Below are 18,742 nucleotides of genomic sequence, written 5' to 3' on the forward strand. Positions count from 1 at the left end.
TGTGGTCACAGTGGGGATGGTGTTCTTTGGGTGATGTGATGTGTTGGGTTTGCGCCAGACTTAGCTTTTTCTTTGATGGCCAAAAAGTTCAATTTTAGTCCCATCAGACCAGAGCACCTTCCTCCATACATCAGACCAGAGCACCTTCCTCCATACATTTTGGGAGTCTCCCACATGCCTTTTCACAAACTCAAAACGTCCCATTTTGTTTTTTGCTGAAAGTAATGGCTTTCTTCTGGCCACTTTGCCATAAAGCCCAACTCTATGGAGCGTACGGCTTATTGTCGTCCTATGTACAGATACTCCAGTCTCTGCTGTGGAACTCTGCAGCTCCTCCAGGGTTACCTTAGGTCTCTGTGCTGCCTCTCTGATTAATGCCCTCCTTGCCCGGTCTGTGAGTGCGGCCGTCTCTTGGCAGGTTTGCTGTTGTGCCATGTTCTTTCCATTTGGTTATGATAGATTTGATGGTGCTCCTAGGGATCATCAAAGATTTGGATATTTTTTTTATAACCTAACCCTGACTTGTACTTCTCAACAACATTGTCCCTTACTTGTTTGGAGAGTTCCTTGGTCTTCATGGCAGTGTTTGGTTAGTGGTGCATTTTGCTTAGGTGTTGCAGCCTCTGGGGCCTTTCAAAAAGGTGTGTATATGTAATGACAGATCATGTGACACTTAGATTGCACACAGGTGGACATCAATTCACTAATTATGTGACTTCTAAAGGTAATTGGTTGGACCAGAGCTTTTTTATGGGCTTCATAACAAAGGGGGTGAATACATACACACATGCCAATTATCAATTATTTTTTTTCTGAAAAATTGTTTTTGTATATATTTTTCTAATTTTACTTCACCAACTTAGACTATTGTGTTCTGATCCATCCCCTATAATTCAGATTAAAAAACACATTGAACTAAAGGCTGTAATGTAAGAAAGTAGGTAAAAAGTAAAGGGGGGGGGGGTGAATACTTTTGCAAGGCACTGTATATATAAAGTTTTACAATAAAGTTGACTCCGAATCATTATATGTTCCCTTTTACAGATAATTTTGCAATTTTTTTCTTTGCAGCTGATAAATATTTGACATGAAAAGTGTTTATGGAATGCATTGTAAAACAAATGTCAAAATTAGACATAGTGAATGATTTTATTTTTTTTAAGTTTAAAATGGTGAATCAAAGACAAAATAAATACATATTTACTGTAAATCTCCTGAAAAATGTTTTCTTATATCATATGTAAAAAAAAATTGGCATAACGTTTTTTTTTTTTTTAATCAATTCTCCTTATTTGATTCACAAATTAAGATGATTCACATATATTACTTTCTTTAAAGAAGAACCTTAAACAGATATAAAAGACATAGATAAGATAAGATAGGTGGATATTCACTCTCCACCTCCCCTTCCCATTTCCATTTTTTTTTTGTGATCCCAAATTTACCTCAAGGTAAGTTCAGCATATTTTAGATACTTACCCACCCAGCAAATCTAGCCCTGTCCAGGTGTCTTCTCTTCTGGCACGCTTTATCTCCCGCCACCATGTTTCACCGCAATGTTATTGATAGGCTGCCAGCTGTTCTGGGTTTATCCCGCATGCCTCCCAATGGTGCGTCATTACATGTCACATATCCCAGGAGGCAAAGGGAGCCCAGTGCACCAGGAGGGTCAGGGGGAATCAATTCCACAAACAAGGAAATCTTCTAAGCTCTCGGCTTGCTTCACACACACTGCAGCCTTCAGCCTTAAACTGGCAGTAATGAACAAAAGTATATGGCGATAAACTGGAAGTAAAGCACGCAAAACAACATGGTGTTAAACTGGCAGTAGCGCACACAGAAGTAAATAGCGTTAAACTGGCAGTAACGCACACAAAACTATATGGCGTTAAACTGGCAGTAACCCACAGAGAAGTAAATGGCGTTAAACTGGCAGTAATGCAATCAAATAGCTGGTGTTCAACTGTCACTACACTGATGCTATCTTAACTGTCCCTACTCTAGCTATACACTAATATAAATATTACTGACACGGTCTCACTACTCTACGCTACACTACACTGAAACTATCTGAGCTATCCCTACTCTACACTAATGTATGTATGAATGACACGGTCTCACTACACTACAGTGAAACTATCTGAGCTGTCCCTACTCTAGCTGCACACTAAGCAAAGCTGAATAATGGTCCTCCTCACTACACTTACACTATCCCTAGACTGACACTAAACTAATAGTCTACACTGATAATTGAAGCAAAATAGCACAGTATAGCACACTAACAAACTAATAGCACTGAACAAAGCCCTGTTCTATCTCTCTCCATGCCGAAATCACACTGAAAATGGCTGCCATTGAAAGAATACTTTTATACTGTGGGGCGGGAATGAGCCATGATTGGATAAATTCATGATGAAAATGTCCAATCATGACTTTGACAGTGCTCTGTGCAGAGCCGTCTTTTCATCTGGGCACGCTGGGCAGTTACCCGGGGGCCCCACTTGCCTGGGTGGCCCCATCTGCCCAGCGACCAAGCATGTCTGTTTGGATAACCAAAACATTGGCCGATGGCTTGTGCCACGGCTGTCTGAGTTTCCGCCCGCTGAATCCCGACTCATTATTGACTGACTGTCAGTCTGTCATGTGACGTCATGTGAGATGGCCTGCCACTGTTGCTTATGGGAGTTGTAGTCCGCCACGTCGACTGCATGCTCAAGTTCCCTGCTCTGGGGGGGGGGGGCGTGGAGTCAGTCTCTCTAAGGAGAGCAGCGCTGCCAGCGTGCTACAACTCCCGCCAACCTGCGGTTGGATATTTTTCCTGCCTCTGCCACAGGAAATGGTAGGTAAATCAAGAAATAAAGCAGTTGTTTTACTGGGAAAATAGTGTGGCAGTGGCAAGAGTGGGTAAATTACAACAAAAAAAACCCTGATACTTGACATTTCTGTTCTTCTGTCCAGTAATCCAGCCTCCAGGATCCTTGAATATTAGTGCGCTTTTCTCCTACAAACAACTTCCTGGTAACAGCAGCCTCCTTCTCCATCCCAATCCCCACTATTGGTTTATTACTTTGATAGGATGCTCCATACATTTTTGCGATCCAACTGTACTGTTTTTATACAGTTTTAGATTGATCAAAACTATGTAATTATGAGGGCCTACGTAAACGAACCAATCTGTATCAAACATGCCCTATAGAGACCTATAGTTGTTAGTAGGTCTAAAGTAGATTGTGCTCAGATTAAAATGTGTATGGTTATTCTGGTCCTAGGGCACTGTTTTTTTCTTTTTGTTTTATATTTCACAGGTCCTCGGGTACTGTTTTTTTTATTACCTTTGCCAGCTCCTTTAGCTTATGCATGTCCCAGGGGGTACTTTTTTTTTACCTTCTACTGGTCTTGGGATACTGTGTTTTATTACCTTCCATAAGTCCTGGGGTGCGTGATTGTGTAGACAGGGCCCCAGTGCACTGTATTGCTCGGAGACCTATAATGCTCTTAAGATGGCATTGGCTCTGTTCCCTGATTGGCTGAAGCTTTCGTTGCTTCAGCCAATCAGGGCTTGCAATGCACTGTTCAGTGCCGCAATGCATTGTGGTCGGTTCGATGGGGGGGGGGGACAAATGGTTGAATGACTCGTGTGTTTAGGTTTTCGCCGAACAATTAAAGTTCGGTCCGAAGTTATGCTTAGGCCGAAGCGTTCGTCCATCCCTACTGGCAATGTCAGTGGTAGTTAGTCAGTTCCCTCCCAGCGTCAGTTAGTGTCAGATTTCCCATTGCACTATTGCAGTCCCTTTATAAGCCATTGAACACTGCCATTAGTAGTATAAAAAAATATGGAAAAATAATTCCAGCATATATACCATAGATTGTAGGCACTATTATTTTCACGCAAACCAATCAATAAACGCTTATTGGGATTTTTTTTTTAATCAAAGACATGTAGAAGAATACATTTTGGCCAACAGATTATTTTTTTTTTTTCGTTTATTGGATATGTTTTGAAACAAGATGTAAAAAATATATATATTTTTTTTTTTTGGTCTTTTTCTTTATATCGCAAGAAAATTTAAAAACACAGCAATGATCAAATACAACCAGAAGAAAGCTCAATTTGTGTGAAAAAAAATGATGTACATGCAGTTAACCACTTCAGCCCCGGACCAATAAACACCTTAAAGCGGAGGTCCACCCTAAAATGGACCTTCCGCTCATCGGATTCCTCCCCCCCCTCCGGCGCCACAATTGGCACCTTTCAGGGGGGGGGTGCAGTTACCTGGATAATCCAGGTAACTGCACCCACTTCCGGGCTAGCTCTCTGCGGAAAGGGGCGTACATTACGCCCCTTTCCGCAAGTGCCCGCCCCCTTCTGCAAGTGCCCCGCTGCCTGCTGGGAAACACACAGATCCCAGAGGCAGCGGGGACCGTCCTCATTGCGCAGCGCGGCTAGCGCATGCGCAGTAGGGAACCGAGAAATGAAGCCGAAAGGCTCCATTTCCTGATTCCCATACCCAAGATGGCGGCGGCAGCACTCGAGTGTCGATCTAGAGATCGGCTTCGGGTGCCGACATCGCGGGCGCGCTGGACAGGTAAGTGTCACTATTTTAAAAGTCAGCAGCTGCAGTATTTGTAGCTGCTGACTTAAAAAAAAAAAAAAAAACGCGGAGTCCCGGCGGACTCCCGCTTTAAGGACCAGAGGTCTTTTTCCAATTTCGCACTGCGCTGCTTTAACTGGTAATTGCGCAGTCATGCAATATTGCACCCAAACGAAATTTGCGTCCTATTCTTCCCACAAATAGAGCTTTCTTTTGATGGTATTTGATTGCCTCTGCGATTTTTTTTTTTTGCGATATAAATGGAAAAAGAGTGAAAATTTTGAAAAAAAAAGATATTTTCTTCTTTTTGTTATAAGAAAAATCGAATAAACTAAATTTTAGTCATACATTGAAAGCAAAATTTATTCAGCCACATGTCTTTAGTAAAAAAAATGTCAATAAGTGTATATTTTTTGGTTTGCGCAAAAGATATAGCGTCTACAAACTAGAGTACATTTTCTGGAATTTACACAGCTTTTAATTTATGACTGCCTATCTCATTTCTTGAGGTGCTAAAATGGCAGGGCAGTACAAACCCCCCCCCCCCCCAAATGACCCCATTTTGGAAAGTAGACACCCCAAGGAAATTGCTGATGGGTATGTTGAGCCCATTGAATATTTATTTTTTTTTGTCCTAAGGGATTGAATAATGACAAAAAAAAAAAAAATTTTTTTTTTACAAAAAGTTGTCACTAAATGATATATTGCTCACACATGCCATGGTTATATGTGGAATTGCACCCCAAAATATATTTCGCTACTTCTCCCGAGTATGGGGATACCACATGTGTGGGACTTTTTGGGAGTCTAGTCGCGCACGGCACCCTGAAAACCAATCACCACCTTCAGGATTTCTAAGGGTGCAAATTTTTGATTTAACTCCTCACTACCTATCACAGTTTCGAAGGCCATAAAATGCCAAAATGTTGAGTCCATGGAATATTTTATATTTTGCCACAAGTTGCGGGAATATAACAAACTTTTTTTTTTTTTGCACAAAGTTGTCACTAAATGATATATTGCTCACACATGCTATGGGCATATGTGAAATGACACCCCAAAATACATTATGCTGCTTCTCCTGAGTACGGGGATACCACATGTGTGGGACTTTTTGGGAGCCTAGCCGCGTACGGGACCCCGAAATCCAAGCACCGCCTTCAGGATTTCTAAGGGCATACATTTTTTATTTTACTCCTCACTACCTATCACTACCTATCACAGTTTTGAAGGCCATAAAATGGCAAGATGGCACAAAACCCCCCCAAATGACCCCATTTTGGAAAGTAGACACCCCAAGCTATTTGCTGAGGGCCATGTTGAGACCATTAAATATTTTTTTTTTTTGTCCCAAGGGATTGAATAATGACAAAAAATAAAAAAAATTTTTTTTTTTACAAAAAGTTGTCACTAAATGATATATTGCTCACACATGCCATGGTTATATGTAGAATTGCACCCCAAAATATATTCCGCTACTTCTCCTGAGTATGGGGATACCACATGTGTGGGACTTTTTGGGAGTCTAGTTGCGCACGGCACCCCGAAAACCAATCACCACCTTCAGGATTTCTAAGGGTGCAAATTTTTGATTTAACTCCTCACTACCTATCACAGTTTCGAAGGCCATAAAATGCCAAAATGTTGAGTCCATGGAATATTTTATATTTTGCCACAAGTTGCGGGAATATAACAAACTTTTTTTTTTTTTGCACAAAGTTGTCACTAAATGATATATTGCTCACACATGCTATGGGCATATGTGAAATGACACCCCAAAATACATTATGCTGCTTCTCCTGAGTACGGGGATACCACATGTGTGGGACTTTTTGGGAGCCTAGCCGCGTACGGGACCCCGAAATCCAAGCACCGCCTTCAGGATTTCTAAGGGCATACATTTTTTATTTTACTCCTCACTACCTATCACTACCTATCACAGTTTTGAAGGCCATAAAATGGCAAGATGGCACAAAACCCCCCCAAATGACCCCATTTTGGAAAGTAGACACCCCAAGCTATTTGCTGAGGGCCATGTTGAGACCATTAAATATTTTTTTTTTTTGTCCCAAGGGATTGAATAATGACAAAAAATAAAAAAAATTTTTTTTTTTACAAAAAGTTGTCACTAAATGATATATTGCTCACACATGCCATGGTTATATGTAGAATTGCACCCCAAAATATATTCCGCTACTTCTCCTGAGTATGGGGATACCACATGTGTGGGACTTTTTGGGAGTCTAGTTGCGCACGGCACCCCGAAAACCAATCACCACCTTCAGGATTTCTAAGGGTGCAAATTTTTGATTTCACTCCTCACTACCTATCACAGTTTCGAAGGCCATAAAATGCCAAAATAGCACAAAACCCCCCCAAAATGACCCCATTTTGGAAAGTAGACACCCCAAGCTATTTACTGAGAGGCATGTTGAGTCCATGGAATATTTTATATTTTGCCAAAAGTTGCGGGAATATTACAAACTTTTTTTTTTTTTGCACAAAGTTGTCACTAAATGATATATTGCTCACACATGCTATGGGCAGAAGTCAAATTACACCCCAAAATAAATTCTGCTGCTTCTCCCGAGTACGGGGATACCACATGTGGGGGACTTTTTGGGAGCCTAGCCACGTACAGGACCCCGAAAACCAAGCACTGCCTTCCGGATTTAAATATAAAATGCTACCAAAAAAACTGTTAGCGATCGCAGGGATCAGGCCTGACTCTGCGATCGCTGCAGTTATGTGTTTAGTGTTTTGTAAGTGACAGTGATCGATCGATACTGCACTTGGGTGGGCTGGGCAGAGGGGCAAAATGCAGGTGCTAGCAGGTATCTGGGCTGATCCCGCTAACAATGAGTTTTTTTGGAACCCTGAACTGCTGGGGACGCTAGTATAGATCTGATCAGATCAGATATTGATCTGTTCAGATTCTATACCACTACGGGAGGTGTATGCTTTGCGCGTGGGTGTTAGCGGTACTGGCACTAACCTAGCGCTGCCTGGGGCGACGCAGGCCGTGACCCTAAAACCTAATTGATATCACCCGCCGGGTGATCAGGGGGTTAAACCTTTATTGGGTAATAAATGGTGGTGCCCTGATGCTATAAAAAGCAAACTAACCAGAGTCACCCGTAAAACTTATACGGTGATCAGTGGTGAAAGGGTTAACTAGGGGCAATCAGGGGGTTCAAATTTTTATTAGGTAGTATATGGGGGTCCCTGGCGCTATATAAAAACCTGACGGGGAACCTAAATAACTAACTGGCTAACCAGCGTCACCAGTGACACTTATACTGTGATCGCTGGTGAAAGGGTTAACTAGGGGCAATCAGGGGGTTAAAACCATTTTTGGGTAGTATATCGGGGTACCTAGCGCTATAAAAACCTGGCGGTGAACCTAAAAAAATAACTAGCTACCTAGCGACAGTAGCGACACTGATGCAGCGATCAGAAAAATTATCGCTTAGTGACACTGGCAAAAGGGGGTGAAAGGGTTAACTAGGGGCAATCAGGATGTTAAAACCATTATTGGGTAGTATATCGGGGTACCTAGTGCTATAAAAACCTGGCGGTGAACCTAAAAAAATAACTAGCTACCTAGCGACAGTAGCGACACTGATGCAGCGATCAGAAAAATGATCGCTTAGTGACACTGGCAAAAGGGGGTGAAAGGGTTAACTAGGGGCAATCAGGATGTTAAAACCATTATTGGGTAGTATATCGGGGTACCTAGCGATATAAAAACCTGGCGGTGAACCTAAAAAAATAACTAGCTACCTAGCGACAGTAGCGACACTAATGCAGCGATCAGAAAAATGATCGCTTAGTGACAGTGGCAAAAGGGGGTGAAAGGGTTAACTAGGGACAATCAGGATGTTAAAACCATTATTGGGTAGTATATCGGGGTACCTAGCGATATAAAAACCTGGCGGTGAACCTAAAAAAATAACTAGCTACCTAGCGACACTAGCGACACTGATGCAGCGATCAGAAAAATTATCGCTTAGTGACACTGGCAAAAGGGGGTGAAAGGGTTAACTCTAGGGGCAATCAGGGGATTAAATCTTTATTGGGGGGTGATAGGGGGCTACCCTGGACCTAACACTAACTGCCCTGACAGTTTTTACTTTTACAACTGACACTGAATGCATTGATCAGTAAAGAAATGATCAATGCAATCAGTGACACTGTGACTGGGGGGGAGGGGGGGCGGGGGGGGATCGGGGGCGATCGGGGGGGGATCGGGGGGGTTTGTGTACCTATGTGTACCTATGTGTCAGTGTAGTGTTTTGGTGCACTTACTTTTAGTCTTCTCCTCGTAGTCCGGTCAAAAAGACCGCCCCAAGGAGAATGACATCGCTTCCTCCTTCCTGTGTAAACAATACACAGTGGGAGGAAGTTCGTCATTGGCCAGGAGCGATCGAGAGGGGGTGGCCAGAAACCAACGGCCATCCCCTCATCGCGGATCGCTCCTGGAGGGAAACGGACCGCCGTATCCAGCGGGAGGGGGTCCGATCGGACCCCCCACCCGCTGGAAGGCAGGCACGTACATGTACGTGCTTGTGCCTGCCTGTGCCATTGTAATGACGTACATTGGCAATACGGCGGTCCTTAAGTGGTTAAAGTAGCGCAGTACTAAATAGAAAAAAAGTCCTGGTCATGAAGGGGGTAAAGTCAAGTACAGTAGTACCAAGATCTGTATTTATATTAGCTGCCTATAATCCCCCCTACCCCCCCTTAGGGCAAAACTGTGAGACCATCAGGCTCATGTACAGTGGTGTCAGTCTAAGCCCTTGTACACGCGGTCGGACATTCCGACAACAAAATCCGTTTGATTTTTTCCGACTGATTTTGTCCGAAACTGGTGTTGCATACACACGTTTGGACAAAGTTGTCGGAAAAAATCCAATCGTTCGTAAAGTGATGACGTTATTTAGTTATGAAGGGACTACGTTCAGGCTAGTAGCCAATAGCTTTGGTCTAGGAATTTGATCTGAGCATGCGTGGCACTTTGTCGGATCGGAATTCTCTACAAACGATCGGACAAACTCTGATCGGATCATGTTGTCAGAAAATTTTTATATCAAGCTCTCAAACTTTGTTGGTCGGACATTCCGACGGAAAAAATCAGATGAAACCCACATACAGTCAGATTATCCGACAACACGGTCCAATCGGACATTTTCCGTCGGAATGTCCGACCGTGTGTACAAGGGCTAAAAGGCATGACCTCATCAGTGAGCTGTGGTTCTTTCACCATCCAATCATATGCTAAGGAGGTCCTTGACCAAGATGTATAGCTTTAACTGCATTGGAGAAAAGTGAGATCAGAGACTTCTCTTGGTTAAAAGACATATATGACAAACGTATTTCACACAAGTGAATATAAACATTAAATAACTCCTACAAAACATTTTATTTTTCCATTGATTTCCTTATTTATAGGTCAGGTCCGTGATGGGGAGATCGGGATGATGGAAATTAAGAAGCAGCTTTGTGTGAACACCAGTGAGGAACTTGCCGGTATGTCCCATTTTCTACTAGTCATGTTATCTTATCAAGCAGAGAATAACTGGAATAACCTACAGGAAGAGGAAATGGGCCTTTAAAGGCAAAATGAAGGAGGGCAGCTCACAACCGCTTAGTAATGTACATCAGAGAGTTGCCAACCATTTTATCTATCAGCCATCAATCAGAAACATGGCTGCCTTAAAGGTGAGAATGAGGAGAGGTTAAATGATGAACTCATCAAATCCCCCAGTATGTGTCCAGAATAAGTTTTATTTATCATTGTGTTCAACAAAATTCATAAGCACATCTCAAGGATTTAAAGGTTCTGCCTTATTGGGGCTAGAAAATGAAAAATCTGAAATCTAGACTGACAGAACTCTGGTATGGCTTCAATGCACTTAGGGTAAGTGGTTTGGCAGGAGCACATTTCAATCCTTCACAAATATATATATCCATTGCCTCGTCAATTATCTATATCCATTACCATTAAAATTTCAGCTTTATACAGCCCTGAAGAAGGAGAACCTCAAAGACTAAATAAAGATAAATAAAACAAGACCATATTAAAAGGTGTGGACATCCTCTTCTCCGCCTACAATTACCGCAGTTAAGACAGATCTTACAATGATCCTTTACCAGGAGAAACTGGACACTGAAAAGCAAGACTATTCCCATATGAACAAATCCTTTACCAGATGGCATTCCTACTGTGAGCATGTCTTCTCTCCTATGGAAAGATAATGCATACTTTCCAGTACACAGAGTGGTACCTGAGAGCAGATTTGACCAACTCCCCGGGCAAATTAATAGTCCAGCCCCCTGCATATCCATGATTTATTCGGCCAGATTACCCTCCAGACTAGTGGACCTTATTCCCATGACACTAAGTTATTATAGAAGACCCATTCCCGCTATATCCCCCATCCTCTCTTTATTGTCTCCTTATCTATTGTTGCTAGGCCTATGGCCAGAACTCCATCCTCATTAACACTCTTCTTTGGTTATAGTTCTTCCTATGTATTATTCTTTTGGTGAGAGTCCTCCAACCTATGTGTTAGTTTTCTCTCCACGTTCCATGCAAGAAGCTTAACACTACGACTTTTGCAGGAACGCTTTATATTTCTTGCATATTGTATTGCCTATTTTATTGCATCCTATGGTATTCATGCACCAGTATCTCCTGGTTCTTGTTCTTTGATACTGTTGAACAAACTCTATTCACTCTTATTGTACTTTTTCAATTTCAAACACTAAATAAAAAATAAAAAAATAAAAAAATTATATATATATATATATATATATATATATATATATATATATATATATATATATATATATATATATAAAAAAGATGAATACATTTATTCAGGACACATACCAGTGGATTGGCACTTCCATCTTCTACTCTCTCATCATACCTCTCCAGAGACCCCTCCAGAGGCTCCTGAATGATCAGAGATCTGCCTGTTATCCCACACTGGCTATCCGAATAGATCACCTAGAAGTCCAGATCCTCCTCCCCATCACTATATTATGAATATATGTGAATGTTAAAAGCAATGAAAACATTTTCTTATAGAGTGTACGTTGTGTCCTGGTGGTTGGTTGCGGCACAGAGAGAACTGTTATAACATTTCATCTGGTGGAGGATACAGAACATGGAAGGAGAGCCGCAAAGTGTGTGAAGAGTTGGGAGCCGATCTACTGGTCATAAAGGACCGGGGACAGGAGGTATGATATAGTATGGAAATAGATATGAGATGGATGGACAGGCGCAGAGAAGTTCTACTCCATTGTTCTGGCATCTGCATGTTTATTATACAGGAATGACCAGAACAGATGAGATCACGCTATGACATGTGTATTGATATGATTATACATTTGATCCCCCATAAGTAGCACTATAAAGACCCTCTATTTAATGTATTTTGGGATCTCCTGATTTCAACTCAGGGTGGAATTATGGTTACTTCTTCTTTGTGTCCTAAAACCAATGGTAATACAAATTGACTACATTTGTTTAGAATTACAACTGATGGGTTGTTAGGACTGCGACGATCTACCTACAATTATGTAATACAAGGGCATGCCTAAATGGATGTAAATCAGTTGGATGGTTTAGGTAGGTACACACTTGAGGATTTTGAACTTAAAAAATGTATTTCAAAATACTATAACAATGTTTTTAGGATGCATCTCTTAGTCCTTGTACACACGGTCGGAGATTCCGTTGGAATGTTTCCTATCGGACCGTTTTGTCGGATATTCCGACTGTGTGTGGTCTCCATCGGACTGTTTCTGTCGGAATATCCGTCGGACCAATTTTTCCAACTTGACGGTAACATTTTCCAACAAAATGCTCCGATCGGACATACTCCGATCATGTGTAGCCTACTCCGACGGACAAAGTGCCACGCATGCTCAGTCAAAATTCCTAGACCAAAGCTATTGGCTACTAGCCTGAACGTAGTCCCGTCGTAACAAAATAACGTCATCACGTTATGTAAAATCGGATTTTCCGTCAACTTAGTCCGACCGTGTGTATGCAACATCACTTCCGGACCTCTTCCGGAATTAATCCGTCGGAATTACTCCGACGGATTTGGTTGTCGGAATCTCCGACCTTGTGTACAAGGGCTTACATTCAGCTTCCTGCCACAATTACCGTAAATTAGTGGCTATCAGAATGCAATAAAAGAATGTGTAAAATTATGATAAGATGGTCTGCAATGTCATTGAGTAAATATAACATAACAATTTTTTGTTTCATTGGATTTACTATACATTGGCCCCGGCAATGTGGCCTTTGATCTGCAAATTACATCAATTAATACAAACATTACAAAAAACGTTTATTGAATGTATTACTATTTAACTCATTATTAACCCTTTCATAACTTTTAATCAGCCATAAGTAACTTATTCTTCTCCTTCTTCTTTTAGCTATTATTTTTCTGTTGATTTTTTTTATTTTTTTATTTATTACTCATTTTTTATTTTTTTTATCAATAATACTTTTTTTTTTCACTTTTTTCAGTGTAGCAAAAAAAAAAAGATCAGATTTTGTTGTCAGAAATTTAGATCCAGCTCTCAAACTTTGTGTATCGGAAATTCCGACGGAAAAAGTCAGATGGAGCCCACACACGAACGGATTTTCCGACAACGCGATCCGATCGCACATTTTCCGTCGGAAAGTCTGACCATGTGTACAGGGCATTATACTTACATTAATGTGTTATTATCTTGTGGAAGTTCATGGTTGTGATGTGATTTCCTGTCTTTGTGATCTCTGTGTTCCTTTGTGTAGCACCCTTTACTTTATGTAGGTGCTAGGAGTAGGATTTTGTGTGAGTGCAGGTAAATCCAGCTAGGCCTGTTTGTTTTGATCTGTGGGGTTGAGAGTGGCCTAGAGTAGAGCTGACTGACAGACAGTTTCATTCCCTGTCACCTCCCTCTTACTTTTAGAGGATTCTAGAAGAGAGGAGGGGAAGTGGGAGTGAACTGTCTGGGGTGTCTCAGGGAACCTTGACCAATCCCCAACTAGGATTGGCAGGGGGCAGGACTCCTTGAAATACCCAGAGTCAGCCCAGTTGGGAAGGAGTTGTCGGGTGGAAGAACTGGGAGATTAAGTAATAGGCTGTTGGGGTCTTTGAGGAAGCTCCCCAGTCTGGGGGGGGGGGTGACTCTGGGCCTGGACTTTGGAGTGTACAGGACCCCCGTACAAAAAAGTATGGCTCTCAATTCAATGTTCAGGACAATATTTCCAGTATGGACGTTTTTGCATGTAAGTGCACACATCATGTGTTTGTGGGGGTGGGGAGCTTAAAAAAAAGTTGGGTGTTATTTTTATTCATTATAGGCCACGGTAATTTGTTTAAGCTTTTTTTTATCACTTTACATTATTACTCTTATATACAGTAGGGGCTAACACAACACTTACTGTATATAATAACAGAGTGGAAGTGATAGGTCCCCTTGGGCGTCTATTAGACCTCTAATATCACCTATGGATCACAATGAAGCTGATGAAGCACAGGTCATTTTCACCAATAGGGATGAGCTTCGAGTTCGAGTCAAACTCATGTTCGACTCTAAGGCCGCGTACACACGCGCGGACTGTTCGCCCAACCTTGTTCGTCAAACAGTTTCGGCAAACAGTCCGCTCAAAATTTGCATGAGCGGACTTGCCCACACACGAGCGGACTGTTTCAGCGAACTGTTTACCAAACAGTCCGCTCAACTTTTGAAATGAACGGACTCGCCCACGTAAGGCGGAGGCAAATCCGCCCATTTCGAGCGCGTGTACAGGTAGGCGGGGCCCGCGAAGGAGACGTCGCGGGCTCCGCCGCCTGGAATGGGCTTAAAGGGGAACCCCAACGCCGAAAAAAATCGGCGTGGGGGTTCCCCCAAAGTCCACAACAGACCCTTGTCCGAGCACGCTACCCGGCCGGCCAGGAAAGGGGGGCGAGCGAGCGCGCCCCCCCTCCTGAGCCGTACCAGGCCGCGTGCCCTCAACATGGGGGGGTGCCTTGGGGAAGGGGGGGCCGCGCGGCCCCCCCACCCCAAAGCACCTTGTCCCCATGTTGATGAGGACAAGGGCCTCTTCCCGACAACCCTGGCCGTTGGTTGTCGGGGTCTGCGGGCGGGGGGCTTATCGGAATCCGGGAGCCCCCTTTAAGAAGGGGGCCCCCGGATACCGGCCCCCCACCCTATGTGAATGAGTATGGGGTACAATGTACCCCTACCCATTCACCTGTGAAATAAAGTACAAAAAAAACACAACACAGGGAAAAAATATTTTATTGCACAGCTCCGGGGGTCTTCCGTCTTCGGGGGTCTTCTCGCCGGACTCCTCCGCTATCTTCGTGTAGCTCTTTTGCTAGCGGAGGAGTCCGGCTTTCTTCCTCCCCGCCGCCGGCCTCTTCTCCCGACTTCGGGGGTCTTGTCCCCCTCTTCGGTTCTTCTGCCGGGCCACCGCGCCTTCTTGTAGCTCTTTTGCAGGCGGTGGCCCGGTCTTCTGTCGCCGCTGCCTTCCGTTCTTCTGTCGCCGCCTTCGGTTCTTCTGCCGGGCCACCGCGCCTTCTTGTAGCTCTTTTACAGGCGGTGGCCCGGTCTTCTGTCGCCGCTGTCGCCGCCGACTTCCGTTCTTGTTCTTCTTCTTGTTCTTCTTGTTCTTCTCCAGGAGATGTTGACACGTCGCTCTCTCCGGCCGGAATGCCAGAGCCACGCTGTGCGGTCACTTATATAGTGACAATGGGGCGGGGTCACATGGTATATGTCACATGGGTTGGTCACATGGGTTGATGTCACATGGGGACTATGACATCGTAAGGGGGCGGGGTCACCATGTGATAAAAGTGTAATATTCCTTAAAATTTCGTACCTGGGGGGTGTTTATAGTATGCCTGTGGTTAGAACTGTCCCTGCACAAAGTGTAATTTCTGCAGGAAAAAAGGTCTTTTAAAATCACTCGCTGCTATACGAATTGTCGGCTCCCCCTAAGACAGAGAACACTCAATGGGTGTTCTCTGTATTTTGGGAGCCGACAATTCATTCATTGATAAAAAAAATAAATAAAAAAAAGCGTGGGGTTCCCCTAAATTCAATTACCAGGCCCTTCAGGTCTGGTATGGATATTAAGGGGAACCCCGTGTCAAATTAAAAAATTTTTTTTTACGTGGGGATCCCCCTAAATATCCATACCAGACCCTTCAGGTCTGGTATGGATATTAAGGGGAACCCCGCGTCAAATTTAAAAAAAATTGATACGGGGCCCCCCTAAAAATCCATACCAGACCCTTTATCCGAGCACGCAACCTGGCAGGCCGCAGGAAAAGAGGGGGAGACGAGAGAGCGCCCCCCCCCCCTCCTGAACCGTACCAGGCCACATGCCCTCAACATTGAGAGGATGCTTTGGGGGTCTGTGACCCCTCAAAGCACCATGTCCCCACCCTGGCCGGTGGTTGTGGGAGTCTGTGGGCGGGGGGCTTATCATAATCTGGAAGCCTCCTTTAACAAGGAGACCCCCAGATTCCTACCCCCTCCCTGTTTGAAATGGTAAGGGGGTACAAAAGTACCCCTACCATTTCACAAATAAAGTGTAAAAAATGGTTAAATAAGACAAACACACTTTTGAAAAATTCCTTTATTAAAAATATTTTTTTTTTTAAAAAGATTCCAGCGGTGGTAATCCACTCTTGCTATCCAGCGACGGATGATCATCTCTCCGGGGTCCAGCGATGGCTGATCGGATCCAGCGACGGGTGATTTTCAGTCCAGCACAGTCCATCCATGCATCCGTCTTCTGTCTCCACTGAGGAGACACTGCGGGGATCCCAGCGCCTGACGTTTCTTATATTGGGAGGGCGGGGCCACCCGTCACCTGACCCCACCCCCTCTGACGCTAGTGAGGGAAGCCAGGGGTTCCGCAATGACGTATGGGTGACCCCGCCCCCTTCTGATGTAACAGAAATTACACTTTGTGCAGGGACAGTTATAAGCACAGGAAACATGCGCCCCTTCACAGGCATACTATAGACACCCCCCAGGTATGAAATTTAAAGGAATATTACACTTTTATTGTTTCACTTTAATCATTATTAAAATCACTGCTCCTGAAAAAACGGTCGTTTTTAAAACTTTTTTTTGCATTGATCCATGTCCCCTGGGGCAGGACCCAGGTCCCCAAACACTTTTTAGGACAGTAACTTGCATATTAGCCTTTAAAATGAGCACTTTAGATTGTGAACGTTCGAGTCCCATAGACTTTAATAGGGTTCTAAAGTTCACACGAAGTTTAGGTCTGTTCACAGGTTCTGGTGCGAACCGAACAGGGAGGTGTTCGGCTCATCCTGACTCACCAACTTCTTCTCTTCCCACGGTAACCGAAGGAAGGACACCCTGATACTGGAAGTACTGTAATGAAATCCTTGTGAGGGGAGATCAGATGGTGTATATGTCCTCATCTACCTCCGGTCCACCACCAGACACCCGCCGTGCTGGTTCTGGACCCATAGGAGGGAAAGCAGAGCCTGGGATATATGGAGATAGTGGGTTGGGGGGAGGTTGTGCTGCACCTTCTCAGACCCATATAAGAGGAAATTGGCGGAACTTCCACTTTATGGATCATCAACTTTTGTAGAAATGGAATAGACAGATCTTATGACTTCTATCCAATGTGTGTGTCTGATGTCTGTGGATGGATTGTGACACACAATGTTTTGTTCTCCTAGGAGTTTATAAAAAGATTTAGCAGACTACAAGCAGGACAAGCAATGGATATGTTCTGGATTGGTCTGTACAGAGATGGAGATGGATGGAGATGGGTGGACGGTCACCTCTATAATACCGGCCTGTAAGTGACTCTTCATCTACACTGAGAATATGAATGATGTTCATCCAGAAAACAATAAATATTCATAACTCCTCATTGTTATTTATTTCACAGATTCCAGATATTAGGAGACACTTCAGGGGACTGTATACAAATGCATGCAACTGTTGGATATTATAGTGATGACTGTCAATCCAAACAAAACTGGATATGTCAGAGAAGAGCCCTGAAGATCTGACAGATTCCTCCCAACATACCAACACCCTCCTTGATCCATAATACAAGAAGATGACTTCCAATGTCTTTTATCCTCACAGTCTAAATGCTAAGACTTCCACTTCTTTATTGTGAAATCCAGGACATGGCAACAGTTGTTGTATTTTTTATTTTTTTGCAGTGAATAACAATGGCAGCTGGTGCTCAATATTTTTTTTTTTTTGGGTGGGCGAAAAGCTAAGATTGTCCAGAAAGAGAATGAGGAAGATAATAGTGAATATTAATTTGCCATTGTCACACAAAGCCAATTAGAGCCTCAGGCTCTAATCATGTGCTTAAAAAAACAAAACAATGGAATCCATGTGTCCAGCACCCTGCATGTAGATTTGGGGGCCGAACGCATGGATAGTGGGGCGGCGCACCTACGCCTTTCAGTTTCGGGCCACCACTGGTGAATAATGTCTTCTTCAGCACAAATGAAAGAGAGCCTTGACTGCTGGGAGCATGGCACTTTAACCGCTTAACAACCGGCCCATAGCCGAATGACGGCTACAAGGCGGTTGCATAACTCTGGGAGGGCGTACTATGCACCCAAACACATCCGTGATGGATCATGAAAAACGGCCACTGATAGTGGCCATTTACCACATAATTGCTTTGTCAAATGATAGAGCTATCCCATGTAAACAAACCGGCATGATATCCGGTTCCTCTTTCTCCTCTCCGTCCAGTGTGAGTGGAGAGGGGAGAGATCGGTGGCAGCAGCGCTGTGGGCTGTATGTGTAGTGCCCACAGCGCTGATATGTGACAAATCCATCCATCCATCCATTCTCAGCCATGCATACCCATCCATACTCTGCATATCCATCCATCCATCCATACTCTGCATACCCATCCATCCATACTCTGCATACCCATCCATCCATCAATCCATACTCAGCATACCCATCCATAATCTGCATACCCATCCATCCATCCATCCATACTCAGCATACCCATCCATACTCTGCATACCCATCCATCCATACTCTGCATACCCATCCATCCATCCATACTCTGCATACCCATCCATCACCCATCCATC

General features: G+C 43.6%; 1 protein-coding gene across 1 annotated transcript in view; it reads left to right on the plus strand.

Moving 5' to 3' along the window:
- The window catches only part of LOC143930013 (killer cell lectin-like receptor subfamily F member 2), a 29,955-nt gene extending 12,086 nt beyond the window's left edge, over positions 1-17,869 (plus strand). The window contains exons 3-6 of the mRNA XM_077453918.1: positions 10,044-10,121; positions 11,689-11,840; positions 17,342-17,463; positions 17,557-17,869. Coding sequence (XP_077310044.1) covers positions 10,044-10,121; positions 11,689-11,840; positions 17,342-17,463; positions 17,557-17,680 — 476 coding nt within the window. The 3' untranslated portion in view covers positions 17,681-17,869. The remainder of the gene's footprint in view (positions 1-10,043; positions 10,122-11,688; positions 11,841-17,341; positions 17,464-17,556) is intronic.
- The last annotated feature ends 873 nt before the right edge of the window (positions 17,870-18,742 follow it).

Source organism: Lithobates pipiens, unplaced genomic scaffold, assembly GCF_037356315.1.
Source record: "Lithobates pipiens isolate NorthernLeopardFrog02 unplaced genomic scaffold, aLitPip1_a1.2 Scaffold_25, whole genome shotgun sequence".
Lineage (NCBI taxonomy): Eukaryota > Metazoa > Chordata > Amphibia > Anura > Ranidae > Lithobates > Lithobates pipiens.